The 22,950-nt window shown below is 38.0% G+C and overlaps 4 protein-coding genes across 10 annotated transcripts in view; 2 read left to right on the forward strand and 2 right to left on the reverse strand.

Moving 5' to 3' along the window:
• The first annotated feature begins 1,580 nt into the window (after window positions 1-1,580).
• Window positions 1,581-5,602, forward strand: icmt (isoprenylcysteine carboxyl methyltransferase). Its single transcript, XM_077731491.1, has 5 exons — window positions 1,581-1,826; window positions 2,822-2,910; window positions 3,244-3,413; window positions 3,491-3,708; window positions 4,154-5,602. Exons 1-5 carry the CDS (start codon window positions 1,608-1,610, stop codon window positions 4,334-4,336), a joined length of 879 nt encoding a protein of 292 aa, XP_077587617.1. The 5' UTR covers window positions 1,581-1,607; the 3' UTR covers window positions 4,337-5,602.
• A 493-nt stretch (window positions 5,603-6,095) lies between these two features.
• LOC144198947 (large ribosomal subunit protein eL22) lies at window positions 6,096-10,112 on the forward strand. Its single transcript, XM_077720217.1, has 4 exons — window positions 6,096-6,171; window positions 6,662-6,772; window positions 8,644-8,768; window positions 9,941-10,112. The coding sequence occupies exons 1-4, from the start codon at window positions 6,121-6,123 to the stop codon at window positions 10,083-10,085; spliced, it is 432 nt and encodes a 143-aa protein (XP_077576343.1). The 5' UTR covers window positions 6,096-6,120; the 3' UTR covers window positions 10,086-10,112.
• Window positions 10,113-10,180: 68 nt separating this feature from the next.
• rcc2 (regulator of chromosome condensation 2) lies at window positions 10,181-17,557 on the reverse strand. 4 transcript variants are annotated; one of them, XM_077720197.1, is made up of 13 exons: window positions 17,397-17,557; window positions 14,706-14,926; window positions 14,515-14,608; window positions 13,410-13,553; window positions 13,197-13,328; window positions 13,049-13,137; window positions 12,218-12,332; window positions 11,964-12,130; window positions 11,659-11,839; window positions 11,159-11,264; window positions 11,020-11,092; window positions 10,878-10,955; window positions 10,181-10,811 (listed from the first exon to the last, which is right to left on the reverse strand). In XM_077720197.1, exons 2-13 carry the CDS (start codon window positions 14,904-14,906, stop codon window positions 10,707-10,709), a joined length of 1,485 nt encoding a protein of 494 aa, XP_077576323.1. In that variant the 5' UTR covers window positions 14,907-14,926; window positions 17,397-17,557; the 3' UTR covers window positions 10,181-10,706. The 4 variants fall into 4 exon arrangements, with proteins under 4 accessions (XP_077576323.1, XP_077576313.1, XP_077576330.1 ...); XM_077720187.1 differs by having other exon boundaries at window positions 17,293-17,459; XM_077720204.1 differs by lacking the exon at window positions 17,397-17,557 and adding an exon at window positions 17,118-17,238.
• Window positions 17,558-18,419: 862 nt separating this feature from the next.
• Window positions 18,420-22,950, reverse strand: part of vps13d (vacuolar protein sorting 13 homolog D) — a 39,517-nt gene continuing 34,986 nt past the window's right edge. For all 4 annotated transcript variants that reach the window (XM_077714777.1, XM_077714769.1, XM_077714761.1 and 1 more), the window contains exons 63-70: window positions 22,246-22,394; window positions 21,999-22,133; window positions 21,763-21,930; window positions 21,309-21,441; window positions 20,708-20,903; window positions 20,506-20,637; window positions 20,188-20,428; window positions 18,420-19,192 (exon numbers count right to left, since the gene is read on the reverse strand). In XM_077714777.1, the coding sequence (XP_077570903.1) occupies window positions 19,061-19,192; window positions 20,188-20,428; window positions 20,506-20,637; window positions 20,708-20,903; window positions 21,309-21,441; window positions 21,763-21,930; window positions 21,999-22,133; window positions 22,246-22,394 (1,286 nt within the window). In that variant the 3' untranslated portion in view covers window positions 18,420-19,060. The remainder of the gene's footprint in view (window positions 19,193-20,187; window positions 20,429-20,505; window positions 20,638-20,707; window positions 20,904-21,308; window positions 21,442-21,762; window positions 21,931-21,998; window positions 22,134-22,245; window positions 22,395-22,950) is intronic.

Raw genomic sequence — 22,950 nt, forward strand, 5'->3', positions numbered from 1 at the left:
ATATATATATATATATATATATATATATATATATATATATATATATATATATATATATATATATATATATATATATATATATATATATATATATATATATATATATATATATATATATATATATATATATATATATATATATATATATATATATATATATATATATATATATATATATATATATATATATATATATATATATATATATATATATATATATATATATATATATATATATATATATATATATATATATATATATATATATATATATATATATATATATATATATATATATATATATATATATATATATATATATATATATATATATATATATATATATATATATATATATATATATATATATATATATATATATATATATATATATATATATATATATATATATATATATATATATATATATATATATATATATATATATATATATATATATATATATATATATATATATATATATATATATATATATATATATATATATATATATATATATATATATATATATATATATATATATATATATATATATATATATATATATATATATATATATATATATATATATATATATATATATATATATATATATATATATATATATATATATATATATATATATATATATATATATATATATATATATATATATATATATATATATATATATATATATATATATATATATATATATATATATATATATATATATATATATATATATATATATATATATATATATATATATATATATATATATATATATATATATATATATATATATATATATATATATATATATATATATATATATATATATATATATATATATATATATATATATATATATATATATATATATATATATATATATATATATATATATATATATATATATATATATATATATATATATATATATATATATATATATATATATATATATATATATATATATATATATATATATATATATATATATATATATATATATATATATATATATATATATATATATATATATATATATATATATATATATATATATATATATATATATATATATATATATATATATATATATATATATATATATATATATATATATATATATATATATATATATATATATATAAACAATACACATTCTAGTTATGGCCTCAATTACCAACTAGTCTTTTTTAATTACTGGTGTCTATTGAATTTTTCGCCTGCCATTGACAAGTAATCTAAACGTCCAATTCACTTGCAAGACTGACTGTGTTTCCTTGCCACGCCAATGGCGCAAGACGTCCAATCCTTTCGGACTGCGAGGGTTGGCAACGGTCATTCCAATCCTCCACATAAAAATGAATTGGACCTCAACCATTCTGAATGGCAGTCACTGGCTTACACTTGTTCCCAATATAAATGGTGATTAAGGGGCATCGCTATTTGCGCTGAAGTTTTTAAGTCATTTTTTCTCAAAGCGTTTGAAAATTCCCAGCATAGCGCGAACACAGCACCAGAAACACTCACCGACCTCGTGAACATGAATGCACCACGAGATCTCGCGATACTAGGCATATCCATTGATTTTCAACATGGCAGGCACTAAGTTGATACTTGAGGGTAGAGTAAGTATTCGGAGCTTCATTCTAGGTCTTAGCGTTGTCATAATACCCTTGATAAGATCATGCTTTGGCCACCTCGATTGGGTTTTTGATTATTTAACGGAAACTCCTGGGAAAATCGCCATTTGTTTGCATGTTGCTCTTATCAACGGCCTTCTCTTGATAACATGTAGGGGACCTCTGTACAAGGTAAGCCCAAACGCCGGCTAGCGAACTTTCACTTTTGCTTTTATTGTTTATTTTTTCCATAACAATTAACTAATTCCCTGTCGAATGTGAATTTGCGATACGTTTCACATTCGAGGCCGAGACTTAGTCCTTCCATAGCTGTCCACGTTATTAATCCTATTAGCTTAAGTTTAAGTCCATGTCTGCTGTCAGTGTGGTCTTCTCAAGCTGTAATCCACTAAAAATGACTTTTGGTTTGAATTTGGAACTCTTAATATATGTTTGTGTTTTTAGACGATATTTCTCACGTGTAATTCGATTGGGTTTTTATTGTACGAAATATACTGTCGAAACTCGTATAATAATTCTAAAAGTTTTTGTCACATGAATGAATAAATCTTGCGTAAAATTATTCAGTGGAAATTGTGAGTGGGAACCTAATAAAACATACGGATTTTTTAAATGTAAAACAAATACTGGGATAGGCTCCAGCACCCCCGCGATCGTTGGAAGGATAAGCAGAACGTAAAATGAATGAATACTGACACCAAGAACATGTAATTCTGTTGACAAATAGTGGAGCTATGGAATTTTAAAAGTTTGTAAAAAAAAAAAAAAACTGCCCCCTTTCTTTCCATTACTATTTACTATATTAGAACATTTGCATAGTACATTTTATTGTTTTTATTTTTTATTTGTACAGATAAATCCATAACACCTTCAGGACCTGGAAAATTATTTAACCAAAACCTGCTTACTTTACTATTGCTTTTCAACGCATATTTTGATTAAATACATATTATAATACTATTTCTGCTTCTCAACGGTTACAAAAAGTAATGTTTTTTTTAATTTATTATAAATAGGAGAAAAAATAATTTTAGCATTTTTTTCTTTTTCTTCTTTTTTATTTTATTGAAAACATCATTTTACAAATAAATCATATCTCTTACATTCAAGTAAATGAATACAAATTTCAAAAAATCCTGTTTTTCACTTTTTTATTTTTTTTTTAGGTTGCTGTAAGAGCTTGTTTTCTTGGAGTCATTTTTGGTTGTGGTCTTATCATAAGCTGTACCGAAACCACTTGGACACATTTTGGCTGGTATGTAAATGAATACTACTACATCATGTTAGAACAGGGATGGGCAAACCGGTCCTCGAGGGACGCTGTGGGTGCAGGTTTTTGTTCCAACCAATATAGCACAGACAGTTTAACCAATTAGATTTCTGCCGAAAACAAGAAGCACCCGACTAGAATCCACTGATTTGTAGGACACCAGATTGGTTAAAAGTTGCTCTCTTAATGGGTTGGAATGAACACCTGCACTCACTGTGGCCCTTTGAAAAATCTCTTACTAAGAAACTAAATGTATTGTACCACCAACCGTATGCTGATTAGAGCTTAAACATGTGTAGCACTCTTGCCTCTCTGCAGGTATATGTGCTCCCTGGCGTTCTTCCATTACACCGAGTACTTGGTGACGGCCATTATTAACCCTCGCAGCTTGTCACTGGACTCCTTCCTGCTAAACCACAGTTTAGAATATTCGCTGGCCGCTCTTTCCTCATGGCTGGAATTCACCGTGGAAAAAATCACATTTCCAGGTGGGTCCACTTGGGTTCCTGACTGGAATCTATGGACAAGTTCTAGTTTGACGAACCCGCCCGATCTTATTTTTCAGAGCTGAAGCAGCTAAGGTGGTTGAGCCTCCTCGGTCTTCTGTTGGTGCTGTGCGGCGAGGCCCTACGCAAGACAGCCATGTTGACAGCAGGATCCAACTTTAACCACATTGTTCAAAATGAAAAGGCTTATAGTCACGTGCTGGTTACCAGCGGAGTTTACGCTTTCTTTAGACACCCCTCCTATGTGGGCTGGTTCTACTGGAGTATCGGAACACAGGTCTGTGTTTATTTACACTTTTTATTGGTGGGGGAGAATGGGGTTGCCTGTCACAATTTCTATCAGTCCCCTAACCAATCACGTCATAGGAAATGGCGTGTCCATAGAGGATTTTTAAACATTGGAACTTTTGAAATCATTTTTTTTTCAAAATTGGATCCTTCAATCAATTGATTTATTTGAATTATTTCAATAGTCTTTCATTGCCTGTTGCAAATACATGCAGGCCTCTTGAATACTGTTATTGAATGTCAAATGGGAGCCACAAAAGAGTGTCCCCTGGATTGCATGTTTAAGACCCCTATCTAATATAAATGTTATTAATTTGTATGCAAAGGGGTTAAATGGGGCTTTCTTTAAAAATGATGACAATCTTCAGAATATTGTTAAAAATGATGACAACCCTCGGAAATAATTGAGCATCTTTTGTCTGTGTCTCCTTCAGGTGGTGCTGTGCAACCCACTTTGCACGTTGGGCTACACAATAGCCAGCTGGAGGTTCTTCCGGGAGCGGGTTGAGGAGGAGGAGATTTCCCTCATTAATTTTTTTGCTGAGGAATACGTGGAATACAAGAAACGGGTCCCTACGGGGCTACCTTTCATCTCAGGGATTCGTGTCAACGAGTAGGAGCACACAACTCCAGTGGCGACTTGACTCGAAAATAGTAAGCCCGACGGCGGTTTCTGCGTGCTTGCCAAGAATTCTGCAAGCTGACCCGTTAGCTAGCGCAGAGTAGCAAGCAAATGGACAGATCTTACTCGACCAAACGCTACAATCAACATACAGAGACCAAAACCTTTAACTTAGAGGAGCAAGAAAGCGTTACTTGGCCACTATTCGATTGTCTAAATAAATCGATTGGTCGTTTAGAACCCTTGTTTTAAGGTAACATTCTCCAAATCTGAGGAATTTCAGCCTCTCGCTAAGACAAAATATATTCCAAGATTTGCCTTGTCCTCCATTAAAAGCAGATTGACTTTTTATTTCAACTGAGATAGTTGCAAACATCTGCTTTATCTATCTATGGAAGACACATTTGCCCCGTCCCTGAAATGTTACATCTTCATTTTATTTTTTATCCCATTCGTGTAGAAATTGAAAAAAAAAAAACATTTGCCAGTTTTCATAAATTATTGAAAAGGTGTCAGTGGAAATTTGCGGCCCTTGTTTTCAGCACTCTAGTAGCACTCGTTTGACATTTTGTCTGCATGCTTTGACCAAGCTAGCTGTTGAACAATAAGCAGGTCTTAGTAGAAAGAGGATAGCGGCTTTATAGCTCTGTGGGGTAAAAAAGGGATTCCATAACAATATCAACCACATCTACATTTTCTTCACATGCTGTTGTTTTCTTTATCTTTCCACTGTAGCAGCTGTCTGCTTTCCACAGAAATTGATGGTAATTACTACCTCTTAGTTACTAGTTTATGTCACACACTTTTCACTGCTGTTTCTCTGCAGTTTGTCATAGATTTTGTGATATTTCCAACCTTAAAGGGCTGTACGAGATGCTGCCAAGCACTGCCCTCTTTATTTGGAGTAGTTTGTCTTTTGAATGAATGAATCGCTCATATGTAGCAACATATGGGGAGGGGTATTATTCTTGATGTCAACATTTTTTTTATTTTTTTTTGGTGCACCCATTACATGAGCTGTTGAAACAAATGGTGGTAACTACATTCAGAGATTTAGTTGACTATGACTTGAACACCTTCCTGTTCATGTATCCATTGTATGAACTTTCACCAGGCTAAAAAAATCTAGCCTAATTGCAACATTAGCTTCTTAAACACTTTTTCTTTTGATGAGTAGGCTTCAAACCTACTAAGGGTTCTTTTCAATGGCTTCTTTTCTGTATTATGTATTTATTCTATGATAAAATTGAGATTTCAGAAAGTGTTGACTTTTGTTTACGGTATCCAATACTGCAGTGTCTCTTGTTTAAGTAGATTAGATACATTTTCATGCTCTTAATATTTTTTTAAACCTTACAGAACATTAAGTTAACTCATTAGCTGCCATTGATGGGGTTAAATGTCCAATCCATTTTGATGGGCATGGACAAATGAACCAACAAGCCATCTGTGGCAGTGAAAAAATTCAGAACGAGGCTTAACTGAATTTGATGTCTATCTCCACCAATATAATTCAATGAGTTCAAAATAATGGAGGAGAAATAGTTTTAAAGTTACTTGGGGCTGTAACCAATGTGTTTCTGTTCTTATTCATTTTAATTGTATCAATTTAGATTTTTACTAATGGTCTCTGAAAGGGTAAAAAAAACTTTTCTAATTGAGTGTGCTCAAATAAAACAAAGAGTTTCTGCTCTTAGTGCAATTGCAATAGTTATATTTGTGCACTTTGCATTATGTCAATTAATGATTCGACGATCGATTCGTTAGGCAGCTTGACGCATGCGCACAACATGCTCTCTCTCTGCGAGCTGCTTCGCCATGGCGCCCATTGTAAGTAAAAACGCGTGTCAACAATGCTACGAAAAACCGACTGGCCCCGCATAAAACAAAAAAAAATAATGATATGCCTGTTGACACAGTTGTCCGTTAAAGGCCAGTCTCCAGCCAGACATCATAAAACGTATTTACAGGCTTAAAAAGAAGATTTTCTTTAGGGCCCCAAGCTAAATTTAGCTTCTTGCTAAACCCACGTTTAGACCTGGCTATCGTGTTTTGGCCTTTAAAGTGCTTATATTGTAATTGGGTTCTCCATACATGCACCACCAGCGTATTAACAAAAGTGCATATTAGAACATGAGATGTTTTGTTTGTTTATTTTTTAATTCAGTTTGTAGGAACTGCACCCGTGCAATTTCAATGAACGCTACATACTGTGGGTAAATAGTACTACAAGTTCTAGGGCAGTATTTGTCAACATTTTTAAGGGTGACATATGAGAAGGGAACATCATTTTAATGAAACATGTTTGTTGTCATTAAAGCAGAAGAAGCAGAACACTGGTAAAAGTGGCAAGAAGAAGAAACAGGTCCTGAAATTCACATTGGACTGCACCCATCCCGTTGAAGATGGTATCATGGACGCCGCCAACTTTGTAAGTTTGTTCTTTTTTTGTTGTTGATACCAATTGATGTCTGGTTTGTTATGAGCTAACATGAAATAAAGACACTTTAGGAGTCGGGAAAAATATAATTGACTTTTATGTTAAAGGTCGTGGATGAATTAAAATTAAGAATGCAAATTGTGAATCTGATATTGGAGAGAATGTTTAAACACATAAAATGACTAAAGTGAGGAGTTTATTTTGCATATAATCAATACCGATACCACACAGCTGGCTGTCGTCAACGTTGTTGCGAGTCAACAAAATGTTATCATTTTTGCAACTTGTAAAGAAACCAGTGTCTTTCTTAACTCATTGTACGCCTTTATTGAACTGTGGCATTGTTATAAAATGGTTAATCAATTCTTAACAGGAGCAAAAATTCTTTATTAGTGGATATTTTGGGCATTTGATGTTTATTTTATTTATTTTTTATTATTTAGCCAGCCGGTATGAAGAAATCAATTTAATCTCTTAAAACCCAGTCTCTTGCACAGCATGCATTTTTATTTTCTCTTTGATATTTAGGCTAAGTTTGGGCCTCATGAGTGTAAAAACAAAGAATTAATCTTTTTACATGATGTCGTTTCCGAGAAAAATGATGTCCACATCATAGGTGGATGACAGGCCTTTGTAGTACAAAATTTAACATGGTAGTATTGTGGCAAACAATAATGTGATATCCACACGTGGACGCCAAATTTTATCTAGTCTTGACTTGCTGCCACATTGGATAAAGATTAATTCTACATTCAATAACATTCACATAGTTCTAAGAATCTTCAATCTATTTTTTTAACAAGCAGAGTAGTATTGTTTTGCCAGTCCCGCCGGCCTGTTTTGAACCCCAAAAATAATTTGTTGCTCTATTAATAAAAAAAAAATCTTGAAAAATGGTTGTTTAACAAAAAAAAGATTGAGTTTACACACTTCGAGAAGGTGAAGAAATTCAATCACTCGTCTATTAGGATCCGATTTTTTAAAATAAATATAGGGGTAAAATAGATCATTTTGATTTCATTAGTATATATTTATATTAGTGGGATTTAATTTTTTTTTTTATAACATTTTTACACTCACTGAATATCGCCCGATATTGGTCCTGCAAGATCACTAAGCATAACGATAATTTGTAGGGATGGTCTGATATCTCGGCACAAAACAAACAAATAAATAAATAAATAAACTTTACAAGATGTACCAGCAGTTATGGACTGATAGCATTTAAGCTTTACATTTGAATTGAAAAATAAAGCACAAAAAAGTCAACGTTGAATCACTTTTGCAAGGTCTTTTCTTTCAGTTAAGAAAAAAAACGGTACACGTACAAAAGCCGATCTTTCATCAGTACACATTTTTCTTTAAAAGCCAATCTTTCATCAAAAATGATGGCACTGGATCAGGATGCCCTGATACAACGTAAAGAATTTCAACAGTCACGCCCTCATTCAAAGACAAAGTCCTCGAAGAGAACACAACGGTTAGACATGGGTCAGACCGACTCTTAAATCGTTCGAACAAATACCTCGTTTTGAGTAAAAAAACATCCTATGAATTGCCTAGCTAACGCAGCACTGGCAATTGTCAAACATTGTGACAAAATGACCTCACCCGTCTTTAGAAAATGTCTAACCACCCACCCGTGGTTAACTTTTTCCTTTGACAAGTTTGCATGGAAATAACGTGGCTTCTTAAGAATTTAGCCATTTTTGGCCATTACAAAAACCCAAAGATGCGTTTGCATGGAGCTTTCTCTTGCGAGAGACACTCTTGATTCTAATCCTGTCTTCATGTGGTGTGGTGAATAGCACTTGTTTTTAAGGGCCGTGCTCATTGTCCAAACCTTGTTTTTGTGACGGCAGGAGCAGTTCCTTCAGGAACGCATTAAGGTGAACGGGAAAGCCGGCAACCTCGGCGGCGGCGTGGTGTCCATCGAGAGGAGCAAGAGTAAGATTACCGTGTCTTCAGAGGTGCCCTTCTCTAAAAGGTACGCCCACCACAATGCACTCGTTTCATAACATAAACTCATTTAAATGAACTTAGATTAGGATGCAGACACATTTCAAAATAAGTTTAATCGAACCTATCACTAAACCTAATTCTAATTTTGTCTTACATTTTGATACCTTTCTTCTTGGCTCTTTTTGCCCCGCCTCCACACTGTCATTCACATGCAACCTAGATGTTTGCTTTTCTATTTCCTTCAAAATATTCCCAAAATGATGCACACAAATGTCCTCACAATAGGATAATGCACGACCACTTGCCAACGAGAAGTAGTTTTGTATTAGCGATCGCTCCGCTGCTCATAAGAACATCAGGGGCACTAGCTCGCAACTCCCTCTTTGTAATATCTCTGGTCGCAGCTCTCTTTACTGGGCGGACCCGGGGCTCGCAGAGATATAACAAAGAGGGAGTTGCGAGCCAGTGCCCGTGATGTTCTTATGAGCAGCCAATGAGAAGTCATATAATACTCCGGCGTTCGCGCTGAGTGACAAAAAAATAATGCAACACTCTGCCCAGTGCTCATAGATATCTGTTTTACACGAAAGAGATGCTGCAAAATAGACTGTGCTACTATGATAAAGTCCATTTTCCAAGCGTTCACACCCGCATTCTGGTGTCATTCACGCCAGGCATTTCCTCTGGAGAGCTCTGATACGCTGTTTCTTTAAGTATTGAGTGTTTTTGAGGGTTAAAAGCGCTGCACATGGAAGTCAAATGTCTTGCCCTTCCCTCCCTTGGGATGTTTTGAACTGATTTACTGTAATGCTTGGAATGCACATAGGGGCAATTTTTTGGGTGAAGGTCTGATGGGTTGATCGTGATAAGTTTGTGTGCCGGCAATAACTAGTCACTCAAGCGGTCATGGCAATACAAAAATGGAGTTTAGTGCAGACAAAACACAACGATCCGACTTTAAGTGTGCCTTACAGGTGAGAAAATACGGTATCTGCTTCCTTTATGATAGTGATCCTAATAATGTGCATTTGATACATACAGTATCTCAAAAATACGTGCAATAGATTTTCCCTTCAAAATAACACATTTGTATTCCCCATTAAAACCATGAATATGGAGGTGAAAATTGTACTTGAGATATGGTCAAATTCAATGATTTTAAGTGTGGTAATATGTGACTTGTTTGTCATCCTTTAGATATCTGAAGTATCTGACCAAGAAGTACCTGAAAAAGAACAATCTTCGTGATTGGCTGCGCGTTGTGGCTAACACCAAGGAGAGCTACGAGCTGCGCTACTTCCAGATCAATCAGGATGAAGAGGAGGAGGAAGATGACGATTAAATGCAAGATGATTTTTTACAATTAAAATGTTTCAGTACTTTCTTTGTTACCCTACATAGATAAGTTTTCATTTTGCACAAATCCAACTCGTGGGATGAGTTTACACAACTTTTATTTTGGAATGAAAATGTAACCAGAACAATGCACAGATTAACATCAGAAAATTGGGAGGGGAAAAAAACACCCTTTTTTGATTTAGAAAAGAAAAAGAGAAAAACAAAAACTCACCCACCCATTCAAAATACTTTAACGGTGCGGCATTGGCCCCAAACAGCACCATCCAAAGGCAAACAGTCCCAACATTGGTCTAGTGTGAAGGAATGTAACAAAGCTGAAAAACAAGTCCCATAGCAGGGCCACGAAAAATGCAGGCACTCGCATAAGAGTGTCCGTCCCTGCGGAGGTGAGGGTCGTACTCAAGCACCCGTAAATATCTTTTCATACCGTGACACATATGACCGACAAATAAGTGAGCGAGCGCGTACTAAACGGGGAAGGTAGGCACGACCCTAGAACAAAGAAGTGCTTGACGTAAACTAGGTTCCACTCGACAAGTGAAATGGTCTTAAAAGTTCTCTGAACGTCCAAATTGGTGAAACGTGAGCGCCAACCCCAGCCTGATCAGATTGTTCGGGGGTTGTACTCGGGCAGCTTTTTCAGTCTCTCCTCCTCGGCGGGCGTATCTGTCCTGGCGATGATCATGGAGTGCGCGTAACCCATCACAACCTGGGGACGACACAAAAAGTGAGCCGAGTGCTCTTCACCGCGCCTTCTGCCGCTCACGCCGCCGACCTGTTGGTTGTAAATGCCGTCCAGGGTCTTGACTTCCTGCGCGACGGTGGAAGACTTTGCTTTGTTGTCTCCATAGCCCTGCCAAAATGAAAACGCCATCAACTTAATGGTCTGAGCCGTGAACCATTGCCATTCGTCTTACCAGTTCGCCGAAAGTAGGGGAAGGCCCCCAGCTTATGGTGGCCTCATCTGCGGCGATGATTATGCTGCTCTTCCTATAACATCAACCATATTCACAACAGAGTTTTCCTCCAAAAACCAACACGGTGTCGTCATCTTACCCGCATGCCAGACTGCGGATTTTCCAACCGCACAGATCCTGCACCGCTTTGGGGTACATTGTTGACTCTCTGGATGTGTTGGTCACCCCCCAGAAGAAAAGACTCCCTGTAAATGGCACAATTGGGAGTAGAAGGGACAAGATTTGGCTCAGTTCTGGTGATCAACCGTGACGTATTTAATCTAGCAAACAGTCAACAGCAGGAAAACTGGTCTGCACTGGAGACGGAGTAGTAGTTATGAAGACCAAGTCAACATATTTCTTCCAGTCAAAATGGATTTGGCATCTATCGCCGTGGACGGGTAAATGAAAAATCGCAAATTAAGATCCCACCCCTATTATAACTACTATTTTTTCTTTCAGTTTACGGGTTTCAGTGTGGATTTTTATATTTTATAAACCCAAAAAAGAATTAATTACTTAATAGCAGGGGGAGGGGAACGAAAGAAGTGAAGTTGTGATAATTGGCAGAAGACTGTAAACAAGATCAAATGTTCTTACCCATTTCGCTGATGGCAAAAGAACACTGGTAGCCCGTGTGGATCTGACTGGCTCCCCGCCCGGGGAAGTCAAAGAGTTTGACCAGGCGAGGAACCATCTCGTCCTTCTGCTCCGTGTGGCCCAGACGCCCGTAACCTCCAAAGCCCCAGCTGAAGACCCTCTTCTGCGAGTCCAACACCAGCTACGCAGCAACAAGCAAACTAAGCTTAATTCAACTTGTAGCACAAATGAAAACACACCCATCAAAAACAAGGCTTCCTTCCCATTCGGCGAAGCAAATGCATCTCCGTGTTGTCGGGCCTCACCGTGTGGTTTGAGCCGCAGGCCACGTCGCGGACCACCACGTTGGGCACGGGCATGACCTGGCCGTCTTTGGACTTCTCGATGAAGATGGCCACGCGGCGAGGGATCAGTTCGCAGTCAAACTCGATGCGCTGAGCGCGTGCTATGAATTTGCCGTCGCTGTTGTGTCCTGGATTAAAAAGATCACCCGTTATTCTGGCGGCCTTTTGCAGCTGCGCGTCAGGATTTCCACCCCGGGGCGGATTTGACATCTTACCCAGCTGTCCGTACTCAGGGCAGCCGAAGGAGTAAAGGTTCCCTTTACAGTCCACCACCATGCTGAACTCTGCCCCGCAAGATACCTTCACCAAGGGCTGGCCATTGTAGCAAATCTGAGGCAAGAAAATACGGACATTTTGACATTTGCCGTTAGTATTGTATGGACCTAGCTGAGATGGTTATGCCCGAGTGAGCAGTGACGGATGGGAACTTGAGTTTTTTTCACGCTTTATGCAAGATAAGCACCTTTTTTCTTGAATTTCATCCGTAGACGTCAAAAATAATTTTCATATGCTTTAGATTAAGACGTTAGTAAATAATTTCCTCTCATTTTCTGTGTTTCCTCACATCTTTCGTACAAAATTGGGACACTTTGACCAATTTTAAAGGGTTTAGTTGGTAGTTGTGTGAGGAACATGGAACAGATTAGAGAATTTACGTATAAAGTACACCTTTACTTACGAAACTTTCAGGTTACGAAAAAGTTCTGTATCTCATTAATTTCGTAACCTAAGGTACAACTTGACCTTCAGGCACAAAATGTTTAGGTTACGAATCCACAATAGCCTATTTGCAAAGGGGCAAGGCATTACTGTATATCAACCAATATGTATTCTTTCTACTCTACTACTGTCAGGGAACATTTATCAATCATTATTTTGTTTAGGCTATTGACATTGTATCTGTGACATTTATATTAAAGAAGCACTTTTCAAAGAACTAGTAATGTTAACTGGTAAATGAAATGTTTCTCCAATGTGTCTATCACCCTTGACAAGATCTTTTTTTGTGTGTCTTTGTGCCGCCTTGCCCAGTAGTTGGTACTCACGGGTGCAGGACTGAGGACGGCATCAGTCTGGCTGCCTTGGCCGAGCTGACCCAGCTTGTTTTCACCAAAGGAGTACACGATGGCATCCTCTTTAAAAACAAAACATGAGCGGGTTCTGTATGTACACATTTATACTGTATGAGCATACCTGTGAGCGCTAGGGTGTGATTTCGTCCGCAGGCTGCAGAGACGGTCACCTGATCCGCCAGCGCCTCAATCAACTTGGGGGCGTCCAGACGTTTGGTGTCCCCGTGTCCCAGCTGACCTTTGTCGTTGCGCCCTGCCCAAACAGTCCCTTTGAACTTTCGGATCGAAGGGCCAAAATAAAGTGAACCCCCCCTCTTCCGAGCGTGCCACTCACCCCAACTCCACAGCTTGCCCTCGGTGGTGATGAGAAGACTGTGAGCCGCACAGGGCCCGGATATCACACTGCTAACCAGGACGTCATTCAGACAGCCATAGCGGTGCGGACCCCACAAATTCTGGCCAAGGTTGCGGAAAGCCGCTAGAGAGGTGACAAAAGGACTACTATCATGACTACAAAAGGAAAATGTGACGGCGAACAATTGTTGACCGGTGATAAAATGTTAATACGTATAGAGCAGGTGCAGCATTCTTTAATCAAGATCTTTGTCATAGCAGCTGCTTTGATAATACCCCCGCCCCAACTGCACCCGCAAATCCCTTTGCAACAAAGCACATTTAACAGCATGTGCGCATCGATAAGACCACAGCAGGGGGAGGGGGTCTTGTCCAGAATATGCATACATATACACAAGTGTGTCACATTTGCTCACTGGCAAGGGTCATAAATGTCCCTTACATTCAAGACTTGTCATTTCATTCTCTCCATCTAAATATTGACATAGCTCTACTTACGAATACAAAAGTTCCAGGTTACAAAACTTGTTTTTATATGAAAATGAGTGCCTCAAGATAAGAAAAATATCCACGTTACGAAAATCCCCAAAACGTACCTGCATTCGTTATCCGTTATTGAATTTTGAAAATATTGTCGCGGATGCATTGATTCTCACTTTGGAAGCTTTCTACTCTATAGTGGGTTCTCATTGGCTGTCTCACAACAAACACCGTTTCAAGATTCTCTCCCCCCCTTATGTACTTTTGTCTGCCGTTCGTCTTCAAGGAGTCCTAACGGTGTTTTTAGGTGAGTTTTTCCCAAACGGAATGGATTAGAGCATTTACATATAAAGTGCACCTCTACTTACGAAATTTTCAATTTACGAAAAAAAAATTGGAAACAAATTTCGTACTTTAAAGAAAAGAAAATATTCAGTGCGGAGAATGGCTTCCGCTCATCAGTTTGAGCATGGATTTTCACATTTTTATGAACTTGAAAAAATAATAGCGGAAAAAAATTGCCAAGTAGCGAACTGTAATTATGTTGTCCAAAAAAGGCTGCAATATCGTGACAGATGTATGCAGTATTTTGAGCTTCTTTCTACCTTGTTGTTTGGGAACCTCCTTTCTTCCAATCAAATCCCAGTTAGTTGCTCCAAATATGACCAGTTGACCTTTCATCTTTGGACACTCAAGTTTCTGTGTGGAGGAAAAGCAAACTGGTGATGAACAAGCTCCCAGTTGGAAAAAATAAATAAATCGTAATTACACCAACAAAGAACATATACAAACTCACAATTTTCTCTTTTTCGTCATCTGCCACAGTGACAGGTTGCAAAGCGGACTTTGTGGAGGGCTTGCCCGGCTTCTTGTTGTTCTCCTGTTCGTAGTCAAACTCGTCATCGCTGCTGAAGTCTCTCTCTTTCCTTTTGCCACTGGCTTTCTTCTTCTTCAAGGATCTGTTTCCGGAGACGTCTGTCACCTTCTTGCGTGGCATTTTCAGTCCAAAATAAAACACTGCGGGTAAACAGCATTTCAGACATTAGAAACAGCACAAGAAATCTCTATACTTTCCTTTTTCATTTGAAATAATTCATAGCATTGGAGTGTTTCTCATATTCACATTTGGAGGTTTTTAATTGAATCTACTGTATACTTAGTTGTAGTGATCCAAGAATGCCAACTTGTTGACTTACACATCTCAGTTACTGACGTACTTTTTCCATTTGTGATGTGTTCTATATTTTTGTCATACACTGGAATTATGACAAGTTATGAATAAACTATTTGTAATGCTGTAATTATGTAGTCACACGGCACAAAGAAGGCAAACAAAAACGACTGTAGTCTTGTGTAGTTTTTTGCCTACAATTAATCATTTTAAGATTGTGAATGGCACAATGTTTAGTTATTCATCCATATGGTTTTAACTTTTTTCTGGAATTAGGTCTGACAGGTTTTTATAACATCCTTAATATGACCCACAATATATAAAACTACCAGAGCAAGTTTTTGAACTAGATGCTCACTTTTATTTAAAAAAAATCCTTTTAACACTGCCAAGCAACAAATATGTATCGAAGTTTTTTTTATATTACCTATATAGACACCCCTAACATGTATATCCTAGTTAGAATAATCTAGTTTTAAAAAAGTGAACATTTTATGTCATCCAAACAAATTAAGACAAGGCTATTGGAGAAAAAAAGTGATACTTTTATTGTCAAAGGGCTAGTTATACCTTATTTTGTCAATTATCAAAGGTGTAAGAAATGCACCATTTACATACTTGACATATTACATGTATCAAATTTACAATAGAAGCTGTCTATTTCTCAAAACTATGGAGGTAAAATGGTAGAATGGAAACAACTGATGGCAATTTTGGAATGAGCAAGCCAATTCTTGTCCTTTCAAATTGTTCCTTATGCTTCCACCACTTCAACCTCCTGCCCTCTGGCAGGCTCTACAGGCCCATAACAGCCAAGACAGACTCAAGGACAGGTTCTTTCCATGAGCTGTCACCATACACAACTTGAGTTCTGCACGGAGGACCTAATTAAGACATATTGCTTATTCAGTCACTTTGTACCAATTATCCATGTGACTTCATATCTATGTTGATTACTACTTCTACTTATTTATTATGTTGATCCCCTATTTCCCTATTATAGATTTATTGATTATGCATTCATCATTACTATATATTGATTATCTATCTGTTTGTTTGTTGTTGAGTCCATGGACTCTCAAAAACTCAACTCGGCTGACCTCACTTGGACTACTTATTTAATTATTTATATTTGTTGATATTTTTTTTGTCTTTGTTTGTTGTTATTTGTGCACATCGTGGTGAAAGCTGTAAATACTCATACTTGAAGAATGACAATAACAGCATTCAATTCAATTTTAACATCTACATATCATGCACTCTGTAACAAAAACAACACTATTAAAAAAACAGTACAAACATATGACACTGTTTTGACAAAAATCTCAAGACTCAAAGGTGTTCTGGGCGGCCCAGCGGATGAGTGGTTAGAGTATCGGCCTCACAGGACCTGGGTTCAAATCCAGGCCAGTCCACCTGTGTGGAGTTTGCATGTTCTCCACATGCCTGCGTGGGTTTACTCCAGTTTCCTCCCACATTCTAAAGACATGCATGGTATGAGCATGAATGGTTGTTTGTCTCCTTGTGCCCTGCGATTGGCTGACCACCAATTCAGGGTGTCCCTTCCCTCTGGCCCAAAGTCAGCTGGGATAGGCTCCAGCACCCCTTGCAACTCCGGCGAAGATAAAGCCGTTCAGAAAATGTGTATCAAAGGTGGCTTCAAACTTTGTGTGCCATGGACAAAATGTTCTTACATGATTAAAGCCTACTACCGTTAAGAGTAGAAGATGCAGAGAAGTGTTGAGGAGAGTTTGCACTTGAACTGAGTTTAGTGCTTAGTAGTGGCTTTGCCGAAAACCCATTAAAGCTGCTTTTCGAATAAGTCCAACTACGCCGAGACGGACAAACGGACGGCAAACGCAACAAACAAAGCCCGTGGCGTGTGTCCGCCGCCTAGCCGCCTAGCTCCACCAAGCTAAGCGCCGACGCTCTTTGTTCGCTTGGAGATTGGCTAACGCGCTAACTAAGGCATCAATTCCTCAACTTTTACCCTGAACCTCGAACATAAAGGTCACCAAAGAAGTTCAGTCTTCCTACCAACTCCACAACTTCTCCTTTATCCTCTTGTGGGACTAGGCGCCGACATTTGGGTTAATTAGCCCAACCTTGATCTCCGCGTTAAGCTAACACATACTTAATAACGACGTGCACGTCAAAGAATACCACGACAGGCAAGGGGGACACGGGGGGAAAAAAAACAAACTTTACAAACATTTTCAAGACGATTTCCTTTGCCCAGGTGGAGGGAATGGATGCGCCGAGGTGCTCGAAAAGGGCTTCCGCGTAATTTTAAAGAGTGGATAATAAATGATGTACCAGCGATTTCCTGATTCAGCAGCTCTCTGTCCGTGTCCGCTTTGATTGATGTGAACAAAAGAAGCTGGAGTCTACTTCCGCGTCACGTGGTCACTTGCTTTCGTTCGTCGTCACATCAAGATACTGTGTAGTATATACTGTAGTATTGCTTTACTGCTCTTTTCCTTTCTTTTATTCCTTCTTATTTTCTTTTATGCTATCTGTTTATCCATCTATCCATCCACCCATTTATCCAAAATGACTCAATTAGTGCTTAGATGAACTATAGATGGACCATTCATTCATCCTGAGTAGTAGTAGTACCACTTATCCTCACAAGGGTGCTGGAGCTTTTCCAGCCAACAATGGGCAGGAGACAGAGGTACACCCCGAACTGGTTGCCAGGCTCATCTCGCATCTCTCTCATCTCATTTTCTTAACTGCTTTATCCTCATTGGGGTCGTGGGGGTGCTGGAGTCAAGCCCAGCGGTCTCAATTGCAGGGTACAAGGAGACAGACAACCATGCACACTTACAGCCATACCTATGGGGCATTTTAGAGTGCCCAATCAGCCTACCTTGCATGTCTTTGGAATGTGGAAGGAAACCGGAGTACCCAGAGAAAACCCACACAGGACCAGGGAGAACATTAGAACTCTACATAAATTAATTTACATCTTTTGATATAAACAAGTATTTTTAAAAAAAAGTTTTGGTTTATAGTTTTCATTTACTTTTAATATATGAACTAAAATCTCTTAAACTTCTTAACGAATTATAAAACTAACAGAACAAAAAAAAAACAAAGAAGCAAGCACCATCACAACTCAAATGGATCGGACGTCTATCAGTCAATGGCAGTAAATGAGTAGACTTATTTGCTTTCCATAATTACGTGGAAAAGATGAGCATCTCTTGATGCTTCTGAAATGGGAGCTTAAAATTTTCACCTCACCTTAAACAGCTATTAACTAGATACCATTCAGATAACTTTATTTCCTATTAGCAATTCATGACTATAAAACAGTAATGAATTAAAGCAAAGGCAAATCAGGGGCCTTTATTTTCATTTATACATGTGAAATAAATTTACAAAACCTTCATGTATAGGCCAATAAATCATTCCTCCTCAACTCAAACCAAAAGTACAGACACTTCAATGACTTTTGAAAAAAAAAACTGCTGCAAATCTGATGCTTGCCTCATGGGAAGTCATGATTTCACAACAAATGGTGAAGCTACTGAAATGTCAAAACTGGCAGTTTATAGTTTTCCATCTCCAAAAAAAAAACAGGGGAAGGCAGCTCCAAAGTAAGTAGTGTGAAATATATCACAATCTCAAATATGTCAGTGCAATTACTTCTCTCTCGCAAAATATTCTAAAAAAAAAAACTTAAGGAAAAACAGTCCCAGGCTTGTTATGCTTCACATCTATTTCCATAATCTTAAATTTACATTTGTTCCTATTCACAAACACCATGGAAGACCTCCAGGAAATGTACATCTGTTGATATAAACAGTTAGAGTAACAAATACATACATAGCTGAAAACGAGTTGAAATTAAAACTTTGATGTGCTCTGTCTAATATTAGAGCAAGTGCTTGAAAAATCTTGTGATTGTATAAACATGCCCCTTTTCTTTCTCCTAGGTTGGTTAAACATGATCCTAATTCACCCGTATTTGATCATGATTCGAGCAATAAGCAGTCCTCATTGTTGCTGGCAGGTAGCATGAGTTGTTGTTCGTAATAAAGACTCTTAGCATAGTTGATCTCTTGGGAAATTTTGAGAGCCAGAGTTTCACTCTTTACGTGGACCTGTGGATTAAGTAGAAATATGTTTAAAATGCAATTAAAAACATGAATTGGACATATTGAACAATGGCAGACAATACCTTAATACTTAGAAATAAATACGCTAAAATCCTATCACCTTCGCCAGCCGACTCGGATCCTATTTTAGAAAATCCAAAAAGTTCTTATTCTGCCCAATTTTTGACCAGGTGATCAGCCCTAGTCTTGATTTACTGATGAAATGTTATTATTTTCATTAACATTGATTTGGCCATCGCATGAAGCGACCCTGGAATACCCCAATGTCATCAGAAAGCAACTAATGACTAATGTCAGCCAATATGTCATTTTTCATTAAAGAACTGCAGGGTTGCAAATTCATACTAATGTTAGCTTTTTCTTAGGAATAGACACATTGAAGCATACGTGACCTTCACCTTCTGTACAGGGGTGAATACCTTATCGGCCTGAATATAAGATGGTGTTTTTTGCATTGAAATAAAATTAAAAAAGTGGGGGTCGTCTTACAGTCGGGGTCTAGACGTTAGACCCATTCGCAATGCTGGATGGAGCCAGATAGCGAATGTTGAACTTAACTCCCCAGTTACAGTTAGACTTCACTTTGATGGTTAATGCAGTTATTGCAATTTTGTTGTTTTATCACAGTCGATTGGTTAATTTACATTTCAAAACCAGAAGCCATTCATTTACAAATGTGATTGCACTTTAGTTTACATATTTGATTGTTCAGTTATTAAGATGTGATAGACAAATTTTGCATGATTTGAATGAGGCAAAATAACATGCCTTTTTCTCTCAATTATATTGTTATAACCACTTGTTTCAGATGTATTGTTATTATTTTCTGTGTAAAAATTGAATCTGGTTTTCAAAAAGTCTTTTTCAAACTCGAGTCTTGAAAAAGAGGGGGGTCTCGTCGTATAATCAGGGTCGTCTTATATCCGGGCCAATATGGTAATACAAATTCCACTAGTGATTTCAGAGTGTAAAAATCATACCATGGGCTTCTGATGGGATGGTCCAGGCATGGCAACACCACTACTGGTAGTTTCAGCCTTTTTAGTGAGCTGCACATAGACCTTCCCATGATCCTTTGACACCAGACTGTGGTAGAGGTCGTCATACTTGATCTCTAGGAAAATGGCCTCCCGATCGACGTGCTCTCCAGGCTTGAGGAAGTAGACCACTTTCGAGGAAATGAGCACACTGTAGCTGTCGATAGGCTCTACTGCGATGAAGCTGCAGTCAGAAGAAAATGCGCGTGACGAGACATGTTACAGCCACCGTCCGTACATGCTCAATAAGGACAGTCTTACAACTCAGACAGAATGTTGTCTGTAAGATGGAAAAGCTGCTCCTGGCCATCAGCTTGCAGAGCTGAGTAGCGAGGTAGAAGACCTTGAGGTCCTTTGGAGCAGCGAGGTTTCCTGACACGCAGAACACTTAGCCTGCACAACACGAGAAGAGCAAAGTTACACGATATGATCATCAGTAGTTCTCTTGACGTAGTTCACCCACCTGTGGTTGCTTAGACTCGCCATGTCCCGCACCGTTTGCGCTGTTTCAGAAGCAAAGTCCAGAGCTCCAGCCACTGGTTTGGTCACAGTGCCGACAAGACCTTTTCCCAGGCCAGAGAAAAAGCCACTGACTCCACCTTCAGTCTTGACACCCTCCACGGTTGAAGTTATGATACTCGTCATTCCACCGATAATACCTGGACAAGCATATGAGCACACCGAGATGCCTTTTCTGAGTGGCGCTTATTTCAGCAAAGTAAAAAAAGATATGATTGATTATAAATATAATTTGAACGTTTAAATACATATTTTCAATACATTTTCTATATTTACTATCTATGGTGTTATAACTAACCTTTAGCTGTCATTTTAAATTCAACTGTTATTATAGTGATATCTCTATTACAAATGGTTCTACATACAAAATAATCAGGTTGGGAAAGTTTTGGGACCAAGATACGAAAAAAAACCCACTAAAAAACACTTTTGGAACAAAGTTTTATAAGTGGAGGGCCCATTGTATTTACTAGTTTTTTTAATGCTGTATTCAGACAATACTATTGCTAATATCAAAGTAAGGTAAATGATTGCAGGTAGTATACCATGAGCCAGTCCATGGATGCCTGCGACCAGGTGCTCGCCACTGGTTGCTCCATGGTATCTGATGTACTCTCTCTCCGTCTGATGTCGATTGTCCATGGTTTTGCCCAGCCCATCAGATAAAGTTCCTGCAAACTGATTGAGGCATTTTGGTCTTCTATTACAAGTCCCCAGAATATTTTGTTTTCTTTAGAATACAGGTGGCTGAGTCCAGTCCTTGAGACCCTATCTAGTCTGTTTTCCCTGTCTCCCTCCACCAACACACCTGAATCAAATCATCGGGATCAGTATGAAGCTTCTAGCCGGCTTACTGATGAGTTGATCATTTGATTCAGCTGTGGTGGAGGGGGGAGACAGACTGGATAGGGGCTATCGAGGACCAGACTTGGCCACCCCTGCCTGACACCAAAGTGATCTAAATCTTTAAAACTCAAGGGCTGAGTGAATGTGATGTACCTTGGCAGCCGAATTGGACACTCCATGTGTCACATTTCGAATGAGTCCGCCCACGTTGCCGTACTTGATAAGCTCTGAAACACCTTCAGATACATCATTGAGTAGTCCGATTGGGTTTCCCAGGAAGTCCACAGAGCCCAGAATTTGAGCTGCCTGGCTAATCAGCTCCTTTGGAGAAAAACAAAAAATGTACACTATATTAGCAACTAATAGACAAAAGTACAACTCCTTCCTACCTCTCTGAAATGCTTAAAGATGTCATTGATAATAATCTCCTGGGTCTCATAAGGGTGCACACGGGTAAAAGGGTACATGTTGACAACAGCATCCTCAAAGCGTACCAGAGGAAATCCCAAAGTACCTTTCAAAACCTGTAGTTGGAAAGAAAATTATATTCTGTTAGCTCTCTGCATCTTGGGTGGCAAAAATATTCCAATGAGCAGGAGCAGAGAATTAAGAAGTTAAGAAAAGAAAAAAAAATACCTTCAGGTCAGCAGGTAGCTTATGTGAAGTTAGGACGCTGAGCTTGATCTGAGGCAGGCTAATTTTCAGGTTCTCAAAGTAGTAGCGTTTTGGAGGTCCTGCATCCTGATTGGGCCTCTCGTGCAGGTTTTCATCCAATTTCTCTAGTTCTATGTAAATTACACGGATAACGCTATGAAATGATAATAGGGCTCTCTTACAATCAATGGAAAACTAATCGACTTTTCAAATTCATGGACAATGATTTTGATAGTCAATGAATCTTTAACCTAACATATTTTCGCACGGCAACGTGCTTGTAACTTAACATAAACTAATTTAAATGAACTTGCTTTACAATACAGACACTCAAAAATAAGTTTAATCTAGCCTTGCACTAAACTTAATTTGAATTTAGTTTTACATTTTTATACCTTTCTTCTCCCGGATTGGCTCTATTGGCCCCACCTCGACCCTGACTTTGACTTTTTAACGGGAAAAATAAACACTGAAAAAATGCAACACTCCGCACAGTGCTCGTAGAGACATTACACGAGGGAGTTGCGACCAGAAAGACACTTCCCATGATGCTCTTATGTCAAATCCTATTGGAATCATGAAATGAATGTTGCAATTTAGTGCTCTGTGTTAACTGTCCAGGTAAAAGAAAAAAAAATGACTAATGGCTTCTTCATCTGAGCAAGCAATTTGTTCAACATGAACATG

This window comes from Stigmatopora nigra, chromosome 1, assembly GCF_051989575.1.
Source record: "Stigmatopora nigra isolate UIUO_SnigA chromosome 1, RoL_Snig_1.1, whole genome shotgun sequence".
Classification (NCBI taxonomy): Eukaryota; Metazoa; Chordata; class Actinopteri; order Syngnathiformes; family Syngnathidae; genus Stigmatopora; species Stigmatopora nigra.